Here is a 22305-nt window from a genome sequence, read left to right on the forward strand (position 1 = left end):
TAAGAAATGATTTAATAGCGTTTAATACTGATATAATAGACAAAAAAATCGTTGGAATAAATTTTAAATAATATGATATCATCTTAAAGATATCATTTAAAAAAAGTAAATATTAGAAAACAGATTTATAAATCTTTTTCTAATATATATATATATATATATATATATATATATATATATATATATATATATATATATAATTGCTTGGTATCTCAAAGAAAGCTAGTTATGTTCATATATCACACCAGCAAAAAGACACATAACACTAACTTTTCTTCAATCTTTTATATATTACTACAATATCTTAAAAAAGAAAAAGAAGTAAAAATAACAAAAACCATAGGGGTTAATTTAGCACATATGATTCCATCAACTACTGATATTCAAGTATAAGTATCATGGCCATCTCCAAGATGTCCCCCCAAATCCTCAGAACTTCTGTATTCAGCAGTGTCCACAACATTGGTATCAGCCTCAGCCATGGTTGACCCTGCAACTAATTCTGCATTCAAAGCATTGTTCACTGTTTCCTTTGCCTTCTCTCCCACACTCTCCACTGCCTCTGTTGCATTCACTGCCCCTTCTGCTGCTGCTGCTCCCACAACTGACTCACCACCCTCAAAATCAAAACCACAAACAAAAACATCATCAGATTTAACCACCATAAACCCTACAACAGTTTTACACTATAAACTCACAAAAACAGTTATTTATAAAAGAATTCTAGTGCATGATCTTATACTTGAGTATGCAGATGATGAAAAACATCTGCATTCGGGATGCAGAATCCACTGCTACTAACTCTAGCAGCTATAGAAGTAGTTGATTGGAGGTGTTTGAACAAGTTTTGGTTGGACAAAACACTGGGAAATCTCTTAGCCATTTTTTGTTGTTGTGTGTTAATGTGACAAAAACTGTGATATATATGATGAGAAGGTTATATAATATAAGAAGGAATAGAGAGAAGGGAAAGGAAGAAAAAAGAGTGTGACACGCGGTGGAAGAAAGGAATATGCAGAGCATGAGTCATGAGAAATGGAGAATTAGGAAGTGAACACGTTTTGTGTGGTATTTGCATGACACATGTCAAGAGCTTCATCGGTGGAAGTGAGGTGAATTGAATGGAGGAGACAAGAACATAGGATAACATAGGATAACATAATAACACACTATGTTTTGCCAGACACATCTTTCCAAAATAAAGGGATTTTATACGCTGAATCTTCTGATTACATTTTTGTTTCAAGCTTTTCTCTTTCTCCAATTATTGTACCATCATCATCATACCTGCACATGCTCTTCACTTCTCTGCAAGGTTCTGAACTCAAATGTTCTAGCTACTCCCTCTTTTGCTCATTGTCATTATCGTAAACTTCAATTTTATTTTTAATAGATTTTTTATTTGTTTGTTTTGTCCAGAATGTTTTTCTCTTTTACATCAAATTTTACATCAAATGTACTGCTGACTTGAGAAATATTTTTATACCTGAAAAGCATAATTTATTAAGATATTTAAATTCTTATAAATATCTATAATCTGTTAGATTAATATAAGATATTCACATCAAATTTTTAAATTAAAAAGTCGTAGTAATATAATTTTTTCAATACAGAAACTTTATTTCAATTAAAGAAAGTTAGATTTTTCACCTGTTTTCTAGAAATTTTTTGAAAAAAATTGACCTGACCTTTTTTAGAGAAACTTGATTCAAATTCTAAAAAAAATGAAATTTCCCCTCTACTATATGGAATGTATTTTAAATTAGGAATATTTGTTTTGTCTCTTGAAACATTTTTCCTGTAACTATTCGAGTGTTTGGCACATGGAATAAATCATGTAACAAAATTATGCTGGATCGAAATAGGCCCAATCTTATTTGATATAGAGCAACTAAATTTGGACCATTTCTTTCTGCACTTCCATAATTTCAACCTGTACCTTTATAAATTTTTGTATTCCAAAATTTACAATTCATACTACATTATTCAAAATGCAAGAATTTATGAAGTGTAAGAAAATTTTATGAGGTGCAGGAAGATACTTCCCCAAGATGGGCCACAGACTCGTGATAAAAATCCAATAGAAAGTTGGAAATGTGATCCCATCTTACTCTATGCTGGGCACATTCTAATAGATATTTTATCTAATATTAATTTTAATTTCATAAATGAAAGAATGCTTAATATTAAGGTTTGGTTGATAAAAGAAAAGGATCATGTCGGAAATTATGATATTTAAAGTTAATAATTTTAGTAGTGATTAAAATATTTTCACTTTTAATTTTAAATAAGCTTTTTCTCAAGCTGAATTAATAAAGGTAAATTGTGTTTTTTTAATGTCCCATTTAATTAACGATCTTAATTAAAGGAAACATCACACAGAATAATATAGTAGCACGGTCCTGGAGTATAAGCACCACTCCTTACAATATTCAAGACATACTACGATGTCAAAACAAGACAAGATACAAAGTTCAACGGTAATCAAAATGAGATTTAAAAGACAAGCCAATACATGGGCCATCGCCCAAAAAGAAAAGCCCAATAAGCGAAATCCACCCCGGGCAGGCTACGCAGCGAAGCCACCATTCTCCTGTTGAGCACGAGGGTTTCTCGCATCTGCTCACATCAATAAATTGATGATCATCACAAAAGAGAAAACCACACCAGACAGAACATACAACAACAGAAGGGTTAGCTAGAGTAGAAAACAGTTTATCATACAGTTACATACTATTTCACAATCCAAAAAGTATATGTCAACCAAACATGTTATGACTTTCCAAACAATACACTAAGACTCAGACACGACTCATCCGGATACATATAATTAGTCGTCGGATTCAGCGGATGCTTGCACTTGTGGTGGACTTCCCTACTCTACTGAGCTAATTGTTACAATGTCACATTCTCCGCACACAAGGTTAGCCCTTAATGAGTTGTAGGCCTCCTACTACTCTAACCACTAGAGTCAGTACGCTCTATGTGAGACTAATTGACTCTTTAGAGTGTCAAGATGCAACATTTCCTTGAATCCTTACTAAATTATATAGATGGGGCACCACCATGAACTCCCACTAACAGGGATCATGGAATTACGTCCTGACCAACTGAGGCACCACCATGAGGTCTCACCTAGAGGCTCATGGAATTACCCCCTAACCAATGAGGCACCACCACGAAACTATCGTGGAATTACACCCTAAACATACCAACATCATGTTTCATCCATTAATATAGAATCATACCTCATACCATCACCATTCCAGTTTCATTACCAACCATCTCATTTGCTTTACATGCCAAGACCATACCAACACATCAATCCAATCCATAACCTCATATATTTCATGCATATTCACATGCCTCATACTTTAAATAGAGCAAAACAACCAATCAAACAATCCATAACAATCAAGTGAAGAAAACAGTGTGGCCTGCAGCAGATCTCGTTCAAGCCAGGAAGCCTCGCTCAAGCGAGAGGAGTGTTCTCGCTCAAGCTGTAGACTCTCGCTTAGGCGAGATCGTGATAGAGGGCTTGGAAGGTTTTGCGAATGCTCGCTTAGGCGAGGCCATCTCGCCTGAGCGAGGCCACCCTTCGCCCAAAGGTGGGGTTCCTCGCCTGGGCTAAAAGTGCAACGACATGCTAGGCTCTCACGCGTTCTCGCTTAGGCGAGCCCCTCTCGCCTAAGCGAGATGTCACCTTGCTCAAACGAGAGCTCTTTGCCTGAGTGAGAGCTCGAGTACGAACCTAGCCTGTTTCTGCAAGTCTCGCCTAGGCGAGACAGGTTCGCTTGGGCAAGAATGTCAAATCTCGCCACTGTTCTCCCTGCAACAGCCACATTTTCACATCCAAACAAACAATACAAGGCATTCCACATGTTCACAGTAACATACAGTCCATCCAAAGGAGGCAACAAGATTGAAAATAGGTTGATTTACAGGAACGTACTAAAGACCCTAGCTTCCCTTACCTAGAAATAGCTAGAAAATGCCTCGACTTTAAACAATGGAGCACGGCAGCTTTACGAATGGACTTGTAAGCTGGACAAGATAGTGGAACAGATTTAGAAATGAGCTTGCAACTAAACCTTACTGTAAATACGAAAATATGCCAAGGGAAGAAGCATGAGCTGAAGAATAACTTACATGGAGTAGGACAAAATGAGGTTGAGCTTGCTTGACTAAAGTGGTACCAAACCCTAGCAAAGAAACGACAGCAGTTCTAGAAAAGAATAAGGAAAACTGTTTTTCTGAAAGTGAATGGAATGAGGGTGTTAGACAGATTAGGGTCTTTGCTTCCCTTTGAGCCAGCCCTAGACCTAACTGATTTGAGGACCGCTCTTAAAAATAAGAATAGAAAAATAATTTGACTTTACATTTTGGTTGTAATAATATTTTTCATGAGAACAATTTCTTAAAAATATATAGATAAAAAATGTTTTCAAAAATAATATATCTTTAAAATATTAGTTTAAAAAAATAAACCCTTATATGAGAAGAAACTTTTTCCACTATGTATTCTTCAAAAGAAAATATTGAAAAGTTCTCAAGTTTTGATTTTATCAATCAATTTGCTTATAAATCACCAAACTATTTGAGTTTTAAAATATAACATAATTCTTAACTGCCTAATCAATATATTTTAAATGTTATTCAATCATAAATTATACTTCGATTAACAATGTAAAAATAATTACAATAATAATATATGAAAGTTACACTCTTGTAAATCAGGTTTACCATCATGTTGTTCAAAACAAATTATTATACATGTTTATGCTTTATAAAATATATATTACAAAAAACGTCTAAATAATAACCCATTTTGGTCTGATAATTAAAATATTTTTATTATAAATAATTAACTTTTAAATTGATAATTAAAATAATTTGTATTATAAAGTCTGTTATTAATAATGTTTATTATAAAGTCTGTTAGTAATCGATAGGAATCAAATTAATGTTTATAATGATTAATTATTTTAATTAATTTTTCAAATTAATTCCTATAATTTATCATGAATCATTATTATTTACGGATTATATTATTTCCGGATATTTCTTCCGTATAGTGATATTAAAGCGCATTTCAAATCATAATAAATACTTATTAATGTTTTTCTACCGTGTCGTCCTTATGTTTCTCCTCATTTATTATTATAAATTCAAAAATTTGTAAAAGAAAAATTTTTTTGTTATTTTTTCTATGACAAAATTAATTTTTTTATATAATTATTTTTTATTAAATTATAAAATTTACAAATATTTTTTATAAAATTTATTGCAAAAAATATTTTATACAGAATATTTTGTATAAAAAATCAATAGTAATTTTTTCAGAAAAAAAAAAATCGTCATCATTACTATAATTGAGTCTCTCATTATGATAATAAAAAAAACTTAAACATTTCTAATGCTCCTTTGAATTTCATTAAAAAAAGTTTACGAAGGAAAACATATCTAAAACATTGCACATAAAAAGTTTAACAAGGAATTGCTAAGATTTTGATGTTGGATGATGAAGCGAGTGTGATTTGTCTTCAAGCCTTGTTGTGATTGTCTCTAACCTTGTGTGGTGTTTCTTGAGCTGCCATCCAAGCTCCATCCATGGATTCCTTCCCACTCTCTCTCACCATCTCAGCTCCTTCCACACCCTTTCTTGGATCATCTTTTGCCACCTCCTCTTCGTTCTCTTCTCTCTTCTTCTCCCCACTTTCTTCTGCCACTGCATTACTACCCTGAAACATTAACATATTCCATATTCCATGTCAACTTCTTTTTTTATCAACAAAAAATTAGCTCACAAATTCATAATACATGTCTTTGTTTTTTCAATCAAAAATTCAACGAATATACCTCAGCACGTTCATAAGCAGTGGATAGAGAAGCTGTGGAAAGGCGAGGGAAAACGTAAAAGCGAATTGATTTGGAGATATTCAGTATTGTGTTCTTGGTTAACTGCATTGTAACAACGTTGGTGTTGCTATTCTCTAATCTCTTCTAGAAATTGCTACCTCTGTGTTGTTGTTGGGTTTGATATGTGTTAGGATTAGGAAAAGAAGATGAAGGGAAAATTGGTTGCCAGTGTTTGAGCAACACGTCGAAAGAGTTTGCATGTACACGTTTTGACATGTGTCATTCAGCATTTGATGACTCAGAAATCACAGAAATGCATGTTCACGATTTGTTTTCTAGCATCTTCCGTTTTTATTTAATTTGATTTTCGCTTTGTTTTATCTTGAAGTCTTCACCATATCCTGATCCTACCGTTTGATTATTATAATCCAAAAAAAAATATCTTAAATTCCATATGATTAGATATGATCAAATTATTTTACTTTCGAATAAAATAATAATAGGAATATAATATTTAGATAAGAATAAATGACAGATATTTTATGCTCAAGCACTACTCCTGTGGTATTTTAAGTATTGCTTTCTGTTGGGCCCAAATATATAAATAATGGAGGCATCTCCCTGCACCTGTGGTATTTTAAGTATTGCTTTCTAAAAAAGAAATTAAAATTTGTTAAACGGATTTTGGAATCCGTTTCATACTTTTCTGAAATGGATTTTGGAATCTGTTTCAGAAAAATATGAAACGGATTCTGAAATCTGTTTCTAGAAAAAAAATTAAAATTTGTGAAACGGATTTCGAAATCCATTTCAAAAAAAAAAAATTGTGAAACGGATATCGGAATCCGTTTCAGAAAAGTATGAAACAGATTTCGAAATCTGTTTCTAGAAAAAAAAATCGTGGTTGTCGTTGATGTTGTTGAGGGAGGGGTCAAAGGTAGTGTCAAACTCGACGGCGAAGGAGGTTGAGCTGGGGGAGGGTTGGGGGAGGCCCATGGAGAGGACGGAGAAGTGGGTGAAGGAGGCGATGAAAAAGGCGAGGCCTTCGCCGGAGGGGCAGGAGGGAGAGGAGAGGATGGAGAAGGAGAAGCGGGAGGAGAAGGAGACGGTGGAGTTGGTTTGGGGGGTCAAGAAAACAGATGGTCAAAAGAGTAATTATTAGAAATACAGGAGAAGGTTTGGGGGTGCAGGGAGAAGCTCCCATAAATAATAAATGGGTAGGGTTTTTAGAAGACCCAGAAAATGTTAAGAGCTCGCTATGTTATTAGTATTTGAGATTTGGGGTGGTTCCATCCACATTTTCCTTTTCACTTTTTACTCCTATCATTTTATATATTTTGAAAATTAATTTTCGAAATATAAAAATGATAATTTTGCAATCTAATACAGGAAAAAAGAGAAGATACGAAGAGAGAAAAAAAAAAAGGTTATAGAATCACCCTAATGTTTGACTTTGTTTTGTTTTGGGTTTGTCAAAAGCTAAATACGAAGTACAAAAGTCCAAACATATAAACAGCCTTGTCTATATGTGCCATCTGTGGGATACTATAATCATTGTTTCAGTTTTGGAAAGAATTTTCAGATTTAGGATTACATAATCCTATAATGAGAGAGAGAAAATATAATCTTAATCCTTTATGTTCTCTCTCAACTTTTATAATATTGATCATGTGTATGAATTTAATATTTGCAATCTTGTATTCTTAAACTTGGATTACGAATTTGAATTAAACTTTCCTTATAAACATAAATATAAGGAATAATACCGATCAATAGATAAAGGTTAAATATGTTTTTAGTTCCTAAATTTGATTGTAAAATTAAAATTTGTCCATCTTAAACTTTGATATATTTTAGTTCGTAAACTTTAAAAATGAATAGTCCTTTTAATTCAACAAGATTAATTTTTGGATGCATGTTAAATGGTATCTTATAAAAAGACATTTAAGTTGGAATATGTCAAATGATATAAACATCTCAAACATTAACTTAAAATGTGTTTGACATCTCATAAAAATTCGATACAATTGGACTAAAAGGAATATATTCATTCACTTTTAAAGTTTAAATATCAAAGTGTATCAAAGTTTCAAATTCCAATTTTGCGTACAAATTTAAACACTAAAAACATATTTAACCCATATATATATATATATATATATAAAGCAATAAGTATTAACATATTTCCTTGTTATTTAGAATAAAAAAATCGCATTCTTAATACAAAATCTTAATTTTGTTTATACTTTGTTAATGATCAAAGTAATTGAACACTTTGATAAGTGTCACATTGTATATTTATCAAAGCAAAAATTTAAACCTTAAACATTTGCTTTAATAATTGTATATTAACACACTAAATTTCACTTTAATAAATATACATGATAATTATTAAAGACTAATTACAAGTTCAATTACCTTAACTATTAATGACAAATTTAACGAAATTAAATTATTTATAATAAGAATGTAATTTTTTTGTTATACTAAAAATAAGGTTAAAATACTTTTTTTTGTTCTAATTTTTGTCAAGTTTTGTCAAATCAGTCCTAATTTTGTTTTTTGTTAAATAGGTTCTAATTTTCATCAATTTGGTCTTTCTTTGCTAACACCGTTTAAATCATTGACGGTCATAGAGAGTGACTGCCACGTGTTACTTCTTGGTTTTTTTATTTTTTTATTTTTTTTAAATGAGTCAATGTTTTATATTCAATTTGGTTGCTATATTTATTATTTTTGTTCAATTTAGTCTCATTTTTTTTTAACATGAACCAATTTTATTCCTCTCCAAATTGAAACCAAATTTAATTTTTATATTAAAATTCATATTTTTATTAAATATTTTTATATAATATATTAAAATTCACATCATTATAATTTTTATATTTATATATATATAATATATATAATATATTATATATATATATATATATATATGTATGGTTTTGAATTAACAGGTAACATTATTGTTAATACTGTAAAATTAATTTAATTATTTAATATTTAATCTTTTAATATTATTAGTTACATTATTTTTTTCTTGTTTTATTGTAGATGGGGATAAAAAAGATGTTTCAAGAGATGAAAATATTGTGGATTTATCCATTCAAGACTTTAATACTATAGTTTGATAAGTGATAAGAATGATTTGATGTTAGATAGTAATTTATATTTTTGTGATTTTGGTTTGTATCTGGACTTTAACCTAATATGGGATTTTATTTGGATTGTATTGAAGTTTATTTAGATTTTAATCGGAATTATAATTTAGTTTTCTTGAGATTGAAGAAAAAAAGTTGTGTGTTTTTTTTTTTAATTAAGTGAGTCAGTGAGCCAACCCGTTTAACCTGCCAACCCGTGGTGGGTCGGGTCAGGTTCTAATTTTATTGGCTCGCTAATAAGTGAGCCGAGTTGGGTTGACCCACTAAGTAGCCAACCTGTCATGGGCCGAGCCGGGTTGGGTCGGGTGACCCATTTTGACAGCTCTAGTAAAAAAGGACCACTACTAGATATATAATGTACAGTAACACTAAAAAAATGTTACTAAATCATGAAAAATGTTATTAATAGAATTTAGTAACATTTTATCACATGTTACGTATTTCCCATGTTACTATTGATTTTTTGTAACATTTATACTTATTAATAGAGACATTTACATAAATGTTACTAAAGATTTTAAGTAACATTCTTCTAATAAAAATGTAACATTTTTAAAATGTTACTAAAAGTTTATAGTAACATTTTTTTATAGAAAAGTGACATTATAAAAATGTTACTAGAAAGTTTTAGTAACTTTTTCTTAATAAAAAGGCTACATGTTAAAAATGTTACTAAAAATAACAGAAAATTTCACACGTGATTGGGCAGGACAAAAACCACAGTCCCAACGCCATCATATTAGCCGATACATATTACAAGGAAAAAATCCAAAATTTTAAAATATGCTGAAGGACTATCATATTAGCCGATACATATTACATTTATTTAAGCAACCAAAGCTAAATTATCAGAGTTCAGAAACCAAAAGATTAACCAAAAACATCTAAAGGAGAGGGAGGATAACCCTGGAAAGAACAAACAAGTCCTTAATTTAACCAAAAACATCTAAAAGAGAGGGGAGGATAACCCTGGAAAGAACAAACAAGTCCTTAATCTCCTATGGCAACGCAACAAGTGAAGCCTTGCTTAGACAAAGGCCTTCCACCTTTGACACACGAAAGAACACATCAAGGACCTGTTGAATAATAAAAAAGAAACAATGCTCACGAACAATACCAATTTCAATTTCAACTACATAAACCAACACAAAGGCACACTTATAAAGAGTGTGTGGACTCATTAAGTGATTTTGAACTACTTTATATAACTTATTTAAATTTTAAAATTAACAAAGGTAAAGTCTACTCATGCAAGTTTAAAATAACTAAAGATAGCTAAAAATCAACTCATAACCAGAATTCTACAAGAAACTAAAAATTTCACTAATCAAGACCTAAAAAGGACTCTAAAAGTAGGCTAATACTAAGGACTGTATTAAAACAGAAAGTAAATAACAAAAAAAAAATTATCTAAACAAGTTTTAATGGACTAAAAATGACTAAAAACTAACTCAAAAACTGATTCCTAATAGAACTCCAAAAATTCACAATTCAAACCTAAAAAATTCTACTAGAGCATATCTTCATAAAGCCCTCCCAAACCAAAAACTAACACCAGTACTAAGTAAACACAATACATGGCAACTACATAGATGCTCAATAATGTCAAGTACTAAACACAATACACAGTAATAAGCACACATAAGAAAATCTCTAAAAGGATGTCAAGTTCAAAGCTCTAAAATATTTAGACTAGAAAGTGAACCAACGTGTTAAACAACTGCATTGTGAATAGACTAGCATGTGACGTGAGAAACCAACAGGAATCTTTTCACCAGGGTCACAAGAGCATCATACCTCAGTTTTTTATGTCATAGTTGATTGAGGTGGTTTTTCTTTAGAACCAATAGGAATCTTTTCACTAGGATAAATGGATTCTACATGTTTTTCCCTCTCTGATAGTTCAGAAACAGTGTACATATAGGTTTCTTCCTACAAAAGTAAAACAAACACAAAAAATTGATTTAATCCAAACATATTTTGATTAGTACTCAGAAAGTGAAAGAAACAACGAAACAAAGCATGGGAGATTAGTACTCAACACTATATTAGAATATACATGACTGATTTCAAATATAAAAGTTATTTGAATAAGCATAAGTAGTATCTGAAAGCTAATAGCTTGGACATAAGTGTGTGAAATGGAAAAAGAACTGTAAGTGGCTCTGCAATTTGTTTATCATAAAATCAAAAACATAAATACAGAGTTTAAGAAGAATGGTAAAAAATTTCACATAAACTTATTCTAACATGGTCTAAATGGTTATAACAATCAAACCACAACCTATTTCTAAAACAGAATACAGAAGTCACTGTCAAAATTGCCTAAACACAAATCAAATTCATATTATCATCAAAGTGAAGAATGAAACAAAGAAGTGAACCCTCACCGCTACTTGAGAAGCTGTGGCATTGAAAAACGAAGCCTCTGCTTCAAGGTCCTTGATATTAGCATCAAGGGAATCAACCTCCGCATCCAAGGACTTCCCTCTTCACTGCAAAATCTCAACAGTTTGCTTCGAAGTTCTCTCTGCATAATACCCTTCTCCCAAATAAACCTAATAACCAAAACAAATGAAAACCTTTCGCCACAGAGAAAACGCACATTCAATCAAGGAATCGAACTTTCCCATTTGGTCTAAAAGGTCCATTTTCAGAGAATGCACCCACTCCAAGAGAAGAACACCCAGATCCTGTACAAAACAGAAATTAGCTTATACATTTAAAGTCCTCTACTTCGTATTTTGATCAGGAATAAAATCACCTATACAAATCATTTATTTGCCTCTACAAACCTCGTATGCAGCTAGAAATTGCTTAAATCGTCGAGATGCACCGGAATCTTTACCTGATTCAGAGGTTTGGGTTGTTAAACAATGCAACGATCACGAACACCTTTCTCGCAGCAATCAACGGAGCGTGACGCTAGGCAACAATGCCGGAACCAGTGAGAACACTGACGCCCATATTCACACGAAGTTCTGTGTCGAACCCTAGATCAAGAAGATTTTATCCTAGCTTCTGGTGTAGAATACCTTCAAAGCATGAGAGATAAAACGAAAGGGGGAGCAAATGGTAACCTAAATTAATTTTTTCGTAGATTAAAATCAATTATACAATTAAATTATTTTTTACGGTTACACAGAATGATAAAACGAAAAAAAAAATCTAACACAGAATTGGCTAGTAAAATTTAATTCTTTGTAGTGTTTATTTAAAAATATTATTATATAATTATTAATATAAATTAATAATTTATAATAACTTTTATTTAAAATATAACTTATAATAATTTTTATTTAGAAAACATTATTATAATTTAGAAAATTAACGTATAGTAACATTTTTAATAGTTATGAAAATAAAAATGTTACTAAAAATAGAAAATGTATAATTATCTATAGTGATATTTTTTAAAAACGTTACAATATTAATATTAATATTCTTTGTAGTAACAATTTTAAGAAAATGTTACTATATTATATCTATAGTAACATTTTTAATAAATGTAGCTGAGTAAATGTTACTGTAGCTACTAAATGGTGTAGTGGACCAAATTGAACAAAATTGATAAAAATTAAAATTTATTGAAAGATAAAAACAAAATTATGACTGATTTGACAAAATTTGACGAAAATTGAAAAAAAAATATTTTAACCTAAAAATAAATTATGTTATTATTTATTGTATTTAATCAACTATTTACTTAATAAGGTAATATATAATAGTACATCATGTCTAATACAAAAACAAAAACAAGATTGCTTCCAGGGTGATTAGTGTGTTCATTTTTTTATGATAATAAAATGAATAAAAGTTTTATTATTGTTATTGTAATCATAAAATTAAATATAAATATTTTTTATATCTTTATTGTGAGTAATTTTGATTTATTTTTTTAAGTAAGTTTTTAATTAAAGAAATAGTTAAGTTTAAAAAATTGATCAAATGAAAAAAATATATATTAAATTTAAATAAACTGTCACTTTAAAAATAAGATTGATAAAATACTTATTTTAATTTTAAAAAAATTATTTAAAAGATAAAATTAGAAAATAAATGTGGACACCAAAAAGAAAAATTCTTTATATTAGGTGTTCTCTTGGGTGCGGTAGGAATAATAGGTATAGATCAATAGATTAAATCGATAATAAATGAAGTTAATGAAGTTAATCGTGACAAGTTATTTTAAAAAAATAAAAATTTGACTTTTTATGTATCTTCTTCGATAAATTACAAATATATATTTTTTTATAAGATTAAAAATTCAACTCAATTAAAAAATACATAATAAATTTTATAAAGATAAACCAAAACCTATATTAGCTCCTTTTAAATCATATTCTTTTAATGAATTCATGAATAAAGATAGAGGAAAAGAGAAAAAAATCCAACATTCTATAATAATGACTAGAGCACGATAAGAGAAAGAATCCGAGAAGTTATAATATTCAATTTGAAGAAAAATATGGTGTCACTCTCAAGAAACCAATGAACTGAGTTTAAAAGATTGTTGAATTCGGCTTTCAACAATTTTTGAAATAGGATGTCAAATCTTTAAAGCCTTGATTGATTAAAAGTAATGCAAATCAACTTTTGTACAAAACTAAAATTCAATTTGAATATTTTCCAATATGCAAGGTATATGTCAAACTACTCCATTAGTCTTTTAATTTTTAACAAACACACCGAAAGAAAATAAAAACATTTAAGAACTAAGATCTTTTGTGAAACAGTATAACAAGATCAACCTGGAAACCTTATCTAAGCCAACTAGAGATGAAAACAAATAACTTGAGAATAAAATCACCTAAAAAATGATTTTGCATAACACAAAATCTAGTTGAAGGTGATCACACGCAACATTTTTCTAGAACTAAAAATTTTAATCACAACAATAAAGCAAAATAACTTTGAAAAGTATGTTTAATCTCAATTCAATTTCTCCTTTAGTAGTTGAAGTGTTTTAAGAAAGATTAATTTTAATCGTTGCATTATACATACTCGAGATCATCCCGGACACCCAACCTAAGATCATCTTAGTCTGCATATACTCGAACAACATGATATTATATCAGCTAGGACTTAACAATAGAGATAATTGTGATTAAATTAAGACAACAACTAAAACACATTAACAAAGCATTAGGCAGATTAATCAAGGTGATTATCTACGTGAACTAGGTTCATCCAAATAAAAGCTTATAAATACAGTACAAATAGCATTACACAAAGTAAATTTATGACGTTCATTTGTTACTACACTTATTACCATCTAACACACATTGCAAACTTAAGCATTAGAGTGTCTTTCCCTTTAGATTTGGACAAGATCTGGAATCTAAATATCTTAACTTGTAGATTAGAAGTTGGAGGACACTTGAAGAGTATATCATGGAGATCTTTGCAAAATATATTCAATCTTGTAAGAACATTTATCGAAAACTTGTTCTAATAGATTAAAAAAGAGAAAATTATTTAATTTTGATTTCAAGTAATTTTAATTTATTGAATCATTGTTTTAATCGATTAAAAAAAATCTTACATTTCTAATAAATCTAAGAGTATTTGTGTATATATAAACACATTTAATCTATTCAAAGATAACTAAAATCACAAATGACTCCAAAATACATTCCCATGCTTTCTAATCCAATGAACAAATCTAGAAGGACTCCACAATACATTTAGTAGCTTTCTAATCCAATGATCAAATCTAGAAGGACTTACAACAAGTTAAAATCTTAAAAAGCATCCTATAAACCATATCAACACATTATTGTTTAAAGATCTCTGTCTTGATCCTCTAGTCTTCCATTGGCTTTGTCTCAAACAAGGTTTTCATTGATCAAGAGGGTGAAAATCCTTAAATACTTCACTCTTATGTCACTTAGAAGTCATGAGGTTGATAATAAGATATTGTCTTGATAAGATTGAAATTTTGGTTCTTATAACTCAAGCTCCATAAAGCTCTTACAAAGTAAACTTACTTTTTTTCTCAAATTTTACATATTTTTCAGTACATTACAAGTATAAGTATGTCCCTTTATAAGCTAAATTTAGATATCAATTATGACATCACTAACCATAATCATCAAGTTTCTAACTAATTTCCACTTAATAATCTTCAATATCTGCTAACAATTAATTCTCAATAGTGTAATCTTTATTAGCAATTAACTTAATGTTATCTTGAATGATCCACCTCTATAATTTGCTATCTTTCTATATTTATGACAAGTTTAGTCGGTTTAATTAAAAATCATAATATAAATTAAAAATATATATAAATTATTTAACCATCACATGACTTTTTATTCTGCTTAAATAGAAAATTCTATTATTTATTCTATTATTTTACTAACTCGTTTCTTTAAATAATGTTATACTCACATAAATAAATTACTTGTGCTATATCATAGATGAGAAAGAAAAGTAGATCTTAATGAAAATAAAATATACATTTATTTCTGTTACATAATATTAAAATTTCTTCTGATTAATCATTTAAACACGTGATTCTCCAACTCTTAATTTTGCTTTCCAATCCCTGAAGTAACATAGTCTTGTCTTGTGCATTAACTATAATTTTTCAAATTAAATTCTTTCAACTATGGTATTTTGACGACAAAGTTTTCAACTTAAATAAATATTTCTTTTGCAACTATCTCAAACAAAACCAAAGTAATGCATTATCCCAATTTGACAAAATTTAGCTCATGACCAACTAGGCACAACTTTTAATTAACTTTCCTTTCTAGTATAAATATCAAATAAACTAAACACGTATAAGTAACATTTTTTTCTGGTTTTAATCTATTATTTTCGGTTTGACCCAACTTTGGCATCAAACAGAAAGAAAAAAAAAAAGTTTCTTAGGTTAAAATTCCATAACTAACTAATCTTTTAGACGAAAATGTTGATAATTCCTCTAACATTTTGTACAGTTAAATATATTTGTTTTCCTTCATTAACTCCCAATTAATTACAATTTGTAAATATATATGTTTTTCTCTTGTCTACACATCAACAAAAAAACATGTTTAAACAGCTTTTTGGTTCATAGATAAATAATTTAACAAAAAGGACACATTTTTAGAAGATCTAAGTATGTAATAAAAAAACTTATGCGCTTATCTTTCTTTTACTTACATGGCCTCATATTTTGTTGAAAAATTCCATTTTAAAATGCAATCGTATCAATTCTGCTTTCATTGATGATGACTTGACCTATATCATTTCTACTTTTTGATTTCTAAAGTACATCATTAAATATAAGCAATTATTGATCACCATACGCGGAAGAGAGTATGCTTGGATATGTTTATAACCACCCAATTTGTGCATTAGATGAGTTCACATACACCAAGTTGCTACACACAAAAAGCTTAATCATATATTCAAATGTGTAATTGCAACTTCGTGGTTGGTTTCATGGGATTTTAGGTTAATCAAAACCTTATGGCTAATATAGAATTTCAAACACCCATAGAAATTTCCTCCATTTCCCACAGAAAGCAACTTTTTGGTGTTGGGAAGGGTTTCAACATGGAAAAGACAGTCCCATGTATAATAATAATACATGGCAGTGGAATTTCACATCACTGCTATGATGGGGTTTGTTTCATCACCCAATTCAAATTCCTTAGTGCATATTCCACTATCTTCTTGTTATGGCCATGATGCCCCACCTTTCAGATTTTTTTTTTTCCTTTCTTCCTTAGACCACTGAGAAATGTTGCTCCTCTTGTGATTCAAGGGTACTTCCATCACCAATTTTGTTACAAGAAAGTAGTCAGTGTTTTCTTCCCATAAAAAACACTGTTTGACTTGAAAATTGAAGTCTGCCAAATCTTTTTCAGTCCTTGTTTTCCAAAAGTAAATGACAGCATGGAAAACAAAGTGTCATGACATGAACTCATTTGAATATCTACACTATTCTCACTTACATATTGCATAGGTAAGGTTTTCATGCAGTTATTTCTCCCAGTTGAAATAAGGATTGTAAATACTTGGAATCAACTCTTGTTAAGAAAAAGAAATGGTGCATGCATGGGTTTTAGGTACAAGTATTAGCCACACAAAGTGAATCTTACCAACAATCAGGAATAGACAAAAAATCCAAAACTGAGTGATTTAGACCATGCCAAGAAGTCAGCCCGAGGAGAAAAGGCACCTACATTTGGAAGTATTAGAAATCATTTTGTCAGAAATCACTATGCATCACATGCACATGCATGGCACAGTAAACGAGTCAGACTAAGACATTACATTAAAATCACTAACAATTGTCCACAAATTATCAACGGAAAAAAAAAAGAAAGAAAAATACTCAAACTGTTTATTGCAAGACCATCTCATTGCCAAAATTATCATTTATACATATTACACCTATCAGTTTTAATGAACTAAAGAACGAAATAAGGCAGTAACTATATCAATAACATTCAACCTTCATACAACAAACTTGCTTTACAACTGTGTAGTCAATGATACATCAACCAAAACCCAAGGACACCAATGAAACTACAATCACTGTTGAGAACCATCAAATCTTACACTATCAAGCCATGAAACAACTACTTCAATAGCTGGTCTCTGCCTAGGATCTTGGTCTAGACATTTACAAGCAATGGCAAGCACCTCTAGTAGCTGTTTCTCATGATCCTTATGCCAAATTGCTGGATCAAAAATTTCCTGCTCCTTATTCTCAGATTTCATCTGGAACACCCAAAAAACCAGATTTCTGCAATTTTTCCCCTTGATGACTTCCACAGGTCTTCTACCAGTAAGAAGCTCGAGAAGAACAACACCAAAACTATAAACATCACCCCTGAAGGTTGCTGTCAGTGTCTGACTATATTCTGGAGGAATATATCCTAAAGTTCCTACCAAGTCAGTTGTCACATGAGTGTCATATGGTTGAAGTAGTCGTGAGAGACCAAAATCAGCCAAATGAGCTTCAAACTTGTCATCCAAAAGAATGTTGCTAGATTTAACATCACGATGCACTATGAATGGTTCACAACCCTTATGCAAGTAAGCTAATCCACGTGCAGCACCTTGTGCAATCTTCAGTCTTGCATCCCATTTTAGAGCTGCACTTTCATCCACACACTCATGCAGCCAATAGTCCAAGCTTCCATTCTCCAAGTACGAGTATATTAGCAATCTGTCATTGCCATGCCGACAATATCCTTTCAGAGAAACAAGGTTCTTGTGTTGAGCTCTTGAGAGGGCCTCTACTTCAGCTTGGAATTCACGTTCCATCTGACCACAGTCACCTGAAAGTCTCTTGATAGCTGCTTTTGTGCCATTTGGAAGATATGCCTTGTAGACAAGACCAAACCCACCACAACCAATGATATTTGCCTGGTTGAAATTGTTTGTGGATTTTAACAAATCTGCAACTGTAAGATCCTTGCAATCTGAATTCTGGAAAAGAACCAACTTTGAGGAAACAAGTGCCTCGGATAACCTGTGTGGCCTGCTATTGAGTTCCTCATCATAGTTGTCCATGGGCTTATCATCATCCCTCCTTGACATTCTTAGCAAAATAATTGCAAGAAGCAGTGCAAGCCCTATCCCTATACTTATAGTTATGCCAAGGACATTGCTTCTACCAAGCTTTTTGGAAGAACCGGAAGAACTGATGGGCTTAGTATTGTTGACAATTTTGCAAGGAGAATCAATTTCCCTACAAAGCCCTTGGTTGCCCTCAAAGCTTGAACTTGGGAAGCCTAAAAATTGATTCCCAGTTGGAATTGATCCCTCTAACCGATTATATGCCACACTGAACTTTGACAAGAAAGTGAGGTTATTAAATGATGAAGGAATTTCTCCAGTAAGATCATTATAAGACAAATCTAAGGTTTCCAAGTTCTCCATCTCCGAAATAGTGCTAGGAATGGTACCAGTGATGTTGTTCCTGCTTAAATCCAAGACATGCAGTGCTTTCAATTGACCAATTTCGGGCCATATATTTCCACTCAATATGTTATTGCTCAAGTAAATTGAAGGAGGGAAACTTGAGGCCTGGTTGTATTGCAATCCACTTGTACTTGTGTTTCTCTTAACAAAGAGAGGAATGAATGCAAAAGCAGCAAGATTTTCTCTATTACAGTTTGCACACATGAGGCCCTTTAACTCTGTCAAACTTTTTGGTATTTCTCCTGAGAGAGAATTATTCGAGAAATCCATATAGAACAAACTGTCCATCTGACCAATCCAAGAAGGAACACTACCATTCAAACGGTTCCAAGACAAGTCAAGAACTGCCAACTTCCTGCAATTGGATAACCAAGAAGGAATATGACCTTTAAGACCACAATTTCCAAGTGCTAAAATCATAAGGCTCTCAAATCCTACTATGGTACTTTCTAGAATTTCCTCACCATGGAAATTCTTAGTGAGGATAAGAGTGGTGAGATTTTTGCACTGCTGCAAAACAGATACTGCCCGAGATAAGTTCTCAATGCTGTTGTTTGAAAAGGATACAAACAAAAGTGAGCTTAGGTTTGCATAGTTTTCAGGGATAGAGCCAGTTAAGCTATTCCTAGCAAGGCTTAAAACCTTCAATTCACCACAAAAGGACAGGGAAGTTGGAAGATGTCCAGTGAAATGATTAGTAGCAAGGTCGAGTGTTTGAAGATTAGACAAGCCAGTGAAATTAAGATCAATAGGCCCTGACAAGGAATTATTTCGGAGGTTAAGGACCCTAAGCTTAGAGCATAAAGCCAAGGTGGGGGGCAAGGGTCCAGAAAATGAATTGCCATGAGCTTCTAATTCTTCTAGCTGCAAAAGATTCCCAAATACATTTGGAAGTTCCCCAGAAAACCTGTTTCCACAAAGCACCAGAATCTTTAGGTTAGAGAGCTTACTTAGTTGCTTGCTTAACTGGCCAGAAATATTGTTGGCAGAGACTGAGAGCCCCTCCAAGGCTGACATTGAATACAAGGAATCTGGAAGAGGGCCTGTAAATGAATTGGAATCCAAATGCAGCCGTTGGAGAGATGTGGTGCAGTTGTCCAAGCCTTCAAGACCACCAATAAACTTATTTGCTGACAAATCAAGGGTGTGAAGTTCTTTGGCAGCACTGCAAATTTGTGAACTGAATCCGCCAGTGAATGAATTGTTGCTCACGTTGAGAGCAAGAAGGCGAGGGAACTCCCCAAAAGGGAAGAGAACTCCAGAAAGTGAATTGCTAGAAATATTCAATATTTCAATGGATTGCAGACCAGAAAGAGTTTCAGCAACGGGTCCAGACAGCATATTATGGCTCACATCAAGGAACTTCAACAGCTTCAACTGGGAGAACTCCACAGGCAATCCACCTTTAAGGTGATTCAATGAAAGATTCAGCACACTGAGCTGATCTAGCTGTGCTAAAGAGGGTGAAATTGTACCAGTGAGACCCATTTCAGGCAGGATCAACTTGGTCACTCTACTAGTAACTGTTCCACCACCTCCAGTCACATTATCACAAACAACTCCACGCCAGTTGCAGCAGACAGAGTCATTGGACCATGCTGCGATGATAGAGCCACTTGTAAGTTTTCCTGCAAACTTCTTCAGAGCTGATAAATCATGAGGGTCACAGGGGACTTGATTATTATCAAGCCCTAGTGACAAGCAAACTAAGCAAGCCAAAAAACACCATTGTAAAAGTGTCATTGATAAACATCTGAGCAGCACCATTGCTGAAACCAAACTGATATATACTCTGCTCAGAATCAGGACTAAGCTCCCATGAGCACAGCAGAAGCTAGTATCACTGGAAAGTGCAGCGTTGTGCTCAAGAAAAAGAACTACAATGAAGTATCTTTTAGTCAGAGCTCCTAGACTTTCAGCCTCAAACTGCAACAAACAACTTGCAACTTGCAAAGGAAAGCCACAATTTGAAGGTAAAGATTTGGACTACCAATCCCCACCAAAACCAAATCCCAAGAACAAGAGATCTAGACAGTGGGAGAACCCCTACTCAAACTGAAAGCAGATTCAGAAACACCTCCCTCGAAGAAAGAGATAAGATGCCCAAATGAAGATACTTATATCCCATATCCCCAAACACCAAAGTAAGTAGAACAGGGACCATATGGCAACAGCTTGCGGACGAAGCAACCAACAGTGGCCATTAAAAAAATGAAAGTGAGACAACAATCAACAACGCAAGTGGAGGGTGTAAGATCCCTCAATTCCAACCTGAAATGTAAGATCTTTGAGCTAAAAAACAAAAACCCATAACCTCAAAACTCAACTCAACTAAACAGCTACCATTTAGCATGAAAAAATCCAACGGGATCTCTCGGAACTCAAAACACACCCCAAAGACAACCCTTTCACACAACAATGAAATCTGTGTTTACTTGGTGCAGCAGAAACCAGAAAGGTTTGAAATTTAAGCCCAAAGGTGAACTGAGGGAGCAGAGGAAAGAAAAGGGGAGCCAAAAACAGTGCCCTGAGAACCTACTCTCAACAAACTTTCATCAAACGGGTCCCCTTCAGCTTCCAAACCAAACCCTTTTTTTATTGTTTTCTTCCTTCTAAGATTTTGATTTTTGTTTTCTTTTTCTTTCCAAGAGTAATAGCTGTCAGCTCTCTCTGATTTTCAAACCTAAACAGTGATCGATAGAATCTAGAGGAAGACAAGGATAGCAGAAATCTCAAATCAAGAAACCATGATGTAGGAGAGATGTAGTATGGTAAAAGACAGAAAAGGAAAGTTCTCTCTCTTTACTCAGAACCCCTAAATATTTATTAGAAGAAATAAACTATTTCCTTTAACATATTTTTATGATTAAATTAACATTTTTATTATTAAACAACGTGTAAACTTCTATATGAATTTATTAAAGCATTCAAGTCCATGTTGATGTTACCATGAATTTTTACGATTAATGGATTCAGTTCATTATAAAATATACTAATCATCTCAGGTAAGAATTTAATAGCAGTACTTTTTAATTTTATTTTTAATAACAGTTCAAGTTACCATATACAATTCATGAATAAAAATGAAGATCTAAAAAATAAAATGAAAAAAAAAAAAATTTATTTCTAAAAATGGATTTGAGAAAATGAATTTAAGTAGACTTGAAAAAAAAAATGAAAGTTTGGTTGTTTGAACGATGAAAGTTTGGTTATTTGAATGAAGGAAGATATGATTACGGATGTAAAAAAAATTCGTATCCATGAATATCCGCGAATAAAATCCGTAATGGGTAGAAAATGGATATTAAAAATAGATATCCGCTATCCGCGGGTACGGGTATTTTTGATACCCGCA

General features: G+C 32.0%; 3 protein-coding genes and 2 long non-coding RNA genes across 5 annotated transcripts; all 5 read right to left on the reverse strand.

The window, feature by feature from the left end:
* Nucleotides 1-253: 253 nt before the first annotated feature.
* Nucleotides 254-927, reverse strand: LOC114186044 (uncharacterized). Its single transcript, XM_028074042.2, has 2 exons — nt 743-927; nt 254-617 (listed from the first exon to the last, which is right to left on the reverse strand). Exons 1-2 carry the CDS (start codon nt 881-883, stop codon nt 384-386), a joined length of 375 nt encoding a protein of 124 aa, XP_027929843.1. The 5' UTR covers nt 884-927; the 3' UTR covers nt 254-383.
* Nucleotides 928-2429: 1502 nt separating this feature from the next.
* On the reverse strand, nt 2430-4390 carry LOC114183177 (uncharacterized). The gene is made up of 3 exons (XR_003604301.2): nt 4150-4390; nt 3975-4044; nt 2430-2619 (listed from the first exon to the last, which is right to left on the reverse strand). It is a non-coding gene; the product is annotated as an uncharacterized LOC114183177 (long non-coding RNA).
* A 1013-nt stretch (nt 4391-5403) lies between these two features.
* Nucleotides 5404-6080, reverse strand: LOC114186095 (uncharacterized). The gene is made up of 2 exons (XM_028074115.2): nt 5860-6080; nt 5404-5741 (listed from the first exon to the last, which is right to left on the reverse strand). Exons 1-2 carry the CDS (start codon nt 5965-5967, stop codon nt 5544-5546), a joined length of 306 nt encoding a protein of 101 aa, XP_027929916.1. The 5' UTR covers nt 5968-6080; the 3' UTR covers nt 5404-5543.
* A 3629-nt stretch (nt 6081-9709) lies between these two features.
* LOC114185675 (uncharacterized) lies at nt 9710-12083 on the reverse strand. The gene is made up of 4 exons (XR_003604883.2): nt 11869-12083; nt 11411-11713; nt 10818-10952; nt 9710-10096 (listed from the first exon to the last, which is right to left on the reverse strand). It is a non-coding gene; the product is annotated as an uncharacterized LOC114185675 (long non-coding RNA).
* A 5277-nt stretch (nt 12084-17360) lies between these two features.
* LOC114184227 (phytosulfokine receptor 2-like) lies at nt 17361-21724 on the reverse strand. The gene has a single exon (XM_028071510.2). It carries the CDS (start codon nt 20715-20717, stop codon nt 17553-17555), a length of 3165 nt encoding a protein of 1054 aa, XP_027927311.1. The 5' UTR covers nt 20718-21724; the 3' UTR covers nt 17361-17552.
* Nucleotides 21725-22305: the final 581 nt, after the last annotated feature.

This window comes from Vigna unguiculata, chromosome 5 (genome assembly GCF_037176805.1).
Source record: "Vigna unguiculata cultivar grain cowpea cultivar isolate G323 ecotype 2 chromosome 5, ASM3717680v1, whole genome shotgun sequence".
NCBI classification, from domain to species: domain Eukaryota; kingdom Viridiplantae; phylum Streptophyta; class Magnoliopsida; order Fabales; family Fabaceae; genus Vigna; species Vigna unguiculata.